At 33.2% G+C, this 3,108-nt stretch overlaps 1 protein-coding gene across 3 annotated transcripts; it reads left to right on the forward strand.

Moving 5' to 3' along the window:
- The first annotated feature begins 556 nt into the window (after positions 1 to 556).
- On the forward strand, positions 557 to 1,867 carry LOC118753098. Of its 3 annotated transcripts, XM_036487958.1 has the most exons (3): positions 557 to 1,385; positions 1,438 to 1,691; positions 1,752 to 1,867. In XM_036487958.1, the coding sequence occupies exons 1-3, from the start codon at positions 1,115 to 1,117 to the stop codon at positions 1,758 to 1,760; spliced, it is 534 nt and encodes a 177-aa protein (XP_036343851.1). In that variant the 5' UTR covers positions 557 to 1,114; the 3' UTR covers positions 1,761 to 1,867. The 3 variants fall into 3 exon arrangements, with proteins under 3 accessions (XP_036343851.1, XP_036343849.1, XP_036343850.1); XM_036487956.1 differs by having other exon boundaries at positions 1,438 to 1,867; XM_036487957.1 differs by having other exon boundaries at positions 1,450 to 1,867.
- Positions 1,868 to 3,108: the final 1,241 nt, after the last annotated feature.

Genomic DNA, 3,108 nt, shown 5'->3' on the forward strand with positions numbered 1-3,108 from the left:
GCCATGTGACGGGCGTGACCAACAATCGATTTTTTTAATATAAATACTTAAATTCAACAATTTCTATTGAGCTTGAGGCCGTTTTTAATGAAAAACTTATTGTGGAAAAGCAACAATAATATGAAAAAATGGTAGAAGTGATAGCTATTTCGGAAATAACCACATTTCCTCGTCAGACTTCTTTCAGTAGGATTCGAACCGACGATCCCACTGACTCAGCCAGTTGCCTACGCACTGTGCTAAGTTCGGCTTGTGAATTCTTGTTGCTTTTTCCTTTATTTCATTTGTTAAGCCAACTACAATCAAGCGCAGCTATTCCAGTGCTATTTCAACTTGATCATGTGGTTGTTGGTTTTGTTAGTTTTTGTTAATAATTCTATCATTAGAATGTTTAACTTTTAGGTGTGCTCGTCCTTAAGTTATTTGTTTTGGTTATTTTATGACCTTATTACAATTATATTCAACAATTTTTATTGAGCTTGAGGCCGTTTTTAATGCAAAACTTATTGAGGCAAAGCAACAGTAATTTAAAAAAATGGTAGAAGTGATAGCTACCACATTCCTCATCAGACTTCTTTCAGTAGGATTCGAACCGACGATCTCACTGACTCAGCCAGTTGCCTTACTTAAAAGCAATTCGCACATATTCGCCTGTGTCATAGCGTTACATAGCTTTTTTACACTGTGCAAGATGTGTTTTCTTAAAAAAAAAAAACTATTGTTTGCACTTTGTGACGGGCGTGACATTAAAATATGCTTTGCTTCAATATATAATAAAATAATCAGTACTTGCCCGAAAATATTGAAAATTACACTGTTACAATGCAAAAAAGACAATAGACTACGAAAATCAGTCTTGTCAATTTTGAAGAAAATTAACCTCTCATATGAGTTTGTAAACGATACAACCTAAAGTAAAAAAATATCTGATTTTGGGATAAATTTCGAAATTGTAGTTTTCAGCCTTGGAAGTTAGATTTATTTACTATAATTTATTTGAAATAATAAACACGAATTCTTAAGTTTATTTTCGTTTCATTCGGTGTCGATTACCGGGGAATGAGCCTAATGTATTTCCGTTTTATTAATAAAATGCTTTTTTGTGTTTGTAGCAATGCCGCCGTCTATGAATCGGATAAGCTTTAGCAGTGTAGCTCATCAGTTGCCGGCAACATCTGTACCGCCATCGACTACGTCTGATCACCAACAAATATCTCACTCAACCATGGCGGCAGCTGGCTCCACTCCTGTCGGCGTTTATAATCCTGGGCCTCAACTCACCCAAGTGGGTCATATTCAACTAAGACAGTCTTTGCCGCCCATTTCTCAATTTGGTCACTTGCTACCTAATGGACCGGCAAATCAAATAAGTGATGCCAACAACGGTAAGTTTTTCTTATAAATAGGTGCAAGTTTTAAAAACATCACGATGTGTAGTTTTACCACCAGATCAACTGCAGCAGCAGCAACTTCCTCATCATCCCCGCCCACAACAATTTGGTCTCCTACCAAATGCAACGCAACAGCCACCACAAAATGCGTTTATGACACCGCTACCGACAGTTGGAATGGCACCACGCTTGCTGCCACTCAATCATGGCATGCATAACCCGGCAAATGGTGGCGATCAATATAGTCAATTACAAAATCAAATGGCAGCAATATCTCTCACAGGTGGAGCTAATCAGCCGGTAACACAAAATTTCCTTGTACAAAATGATCCAAAATATAACATTCCAATTTACCAGCAGCAACGGTAAGACGATGGCTGGTGTCGAATATACTTCATAGCTAATTTTCTACTCTAATATTTTTGTTAAAAACTTTATGTCTACATTCATACATACACTTGTGATCAGTTAATTAAGCCAGCAGCGTTTTAATTAATTTTGAATATTTTTCATTTGTTTATTTAATGTTTATTATTTTTTTCATAAAAGCCTAGCTCATTACTTTGTGCAACAATTATAAAACAATTATAAAACAAAAAAATTTCATCTAAATTTTCAACTTTTTCATCAGAATTCTGAGATTATGCAAAAGAAATACAGCAAAAATATATCGAAATATAGCTGGCTTTATTAGCCGTTCACAAGTGTATTTACACTGGCGGCAAAAACTGATTAAATGGTGTTTTGTTTTTTCAAGCTAAACTCAAAAATATGGTTCATGCTTATTCAGAAAAATTCAAAAAATTTTCATAAAAAATTTGGTCTTTTTAATAAGAACTTTATAAAATTTTTGCGTATGCAGTTACAATAAGAAATCTAAGTAAAATAAGGCAAGTTTTAAGTGGCTACAAAATCGTACATTGCTACAAATTTGCTCTTTTTCCATATAAACATTAATTTCTTGTGGAAGAAAATGCGCGAAAAGGATAAAAAAAATAAAGCCACTTATTATAAATTGCTCTTTTTATATAAAAAAAACCCGCAATATTAAAAATCTTTGCGATTTTTAGCAGCTTAAAACTCACAAAATTGTTATAAATTCTGATTAAACAGCTCAAAATTTTGATGAAAATTATTTGAATTTTTCTAAATTCTGTACAAAGTTTGAAAGTTTGATTTATATGGTTTTGGTTAAAGTATGACTATTTTTATAAAAAAAACATAACAAAAAAGTTTATCCAATTTTGACCGCCAAAGTATATTTTAACAACAAGACAAATATCTACAGCTATTCGGCATAATAAAACAGTTGCGCGAAGTTTAGTATTGCATTGCCTTGGTTAATTGTGGGTAGTTAACGCTCTGTTTTTCGCGAAAATGTATTTTTACTTCCTACATTCTTGCGTATTTTTATTAGTTGCGAGGAGCGAATAATGTAAGGTATTTTATTTGCCAATATTACTATTAAGTTGTTTTAAATTATGGACGAATGTATTGTTTGGTTACTTGAGCGGTGACAGGTAATAAGGTCAATGGAAATAAGGTCAATTGACTTTATTTCCCACCCTGGTGCGAAATAAAGTCAATTGACATTATTACCTTTTCAAAAGCGAAATAAAGTCAACAAAATTTCGAAATAAAGTCATTGACGCTATTTCCTCATTCAAATGGAAATAGCGTCAACAATGCTTAACGTATGTCGATTCATAGAAAAAAA

The sequence above is a fragment of the Rhagoletis pomonella genome, unplaced genomic scaffold (assembly GCF_013731165.1).
Source record: "Rhagoletis pomonella isolate Grant_MI unplaced genomic scaffold, Rhpom_1.0 Rhpom_scaffold_02104, whole genome shotgun sequence".
Taxonomy (NCBI): domain Eukaryota; kingdom Metazoa; phylum Arthropoda; class Insecta; order Diptera; family Tephritidae; genus Rhagoletis; species Rhagoletis pomonella.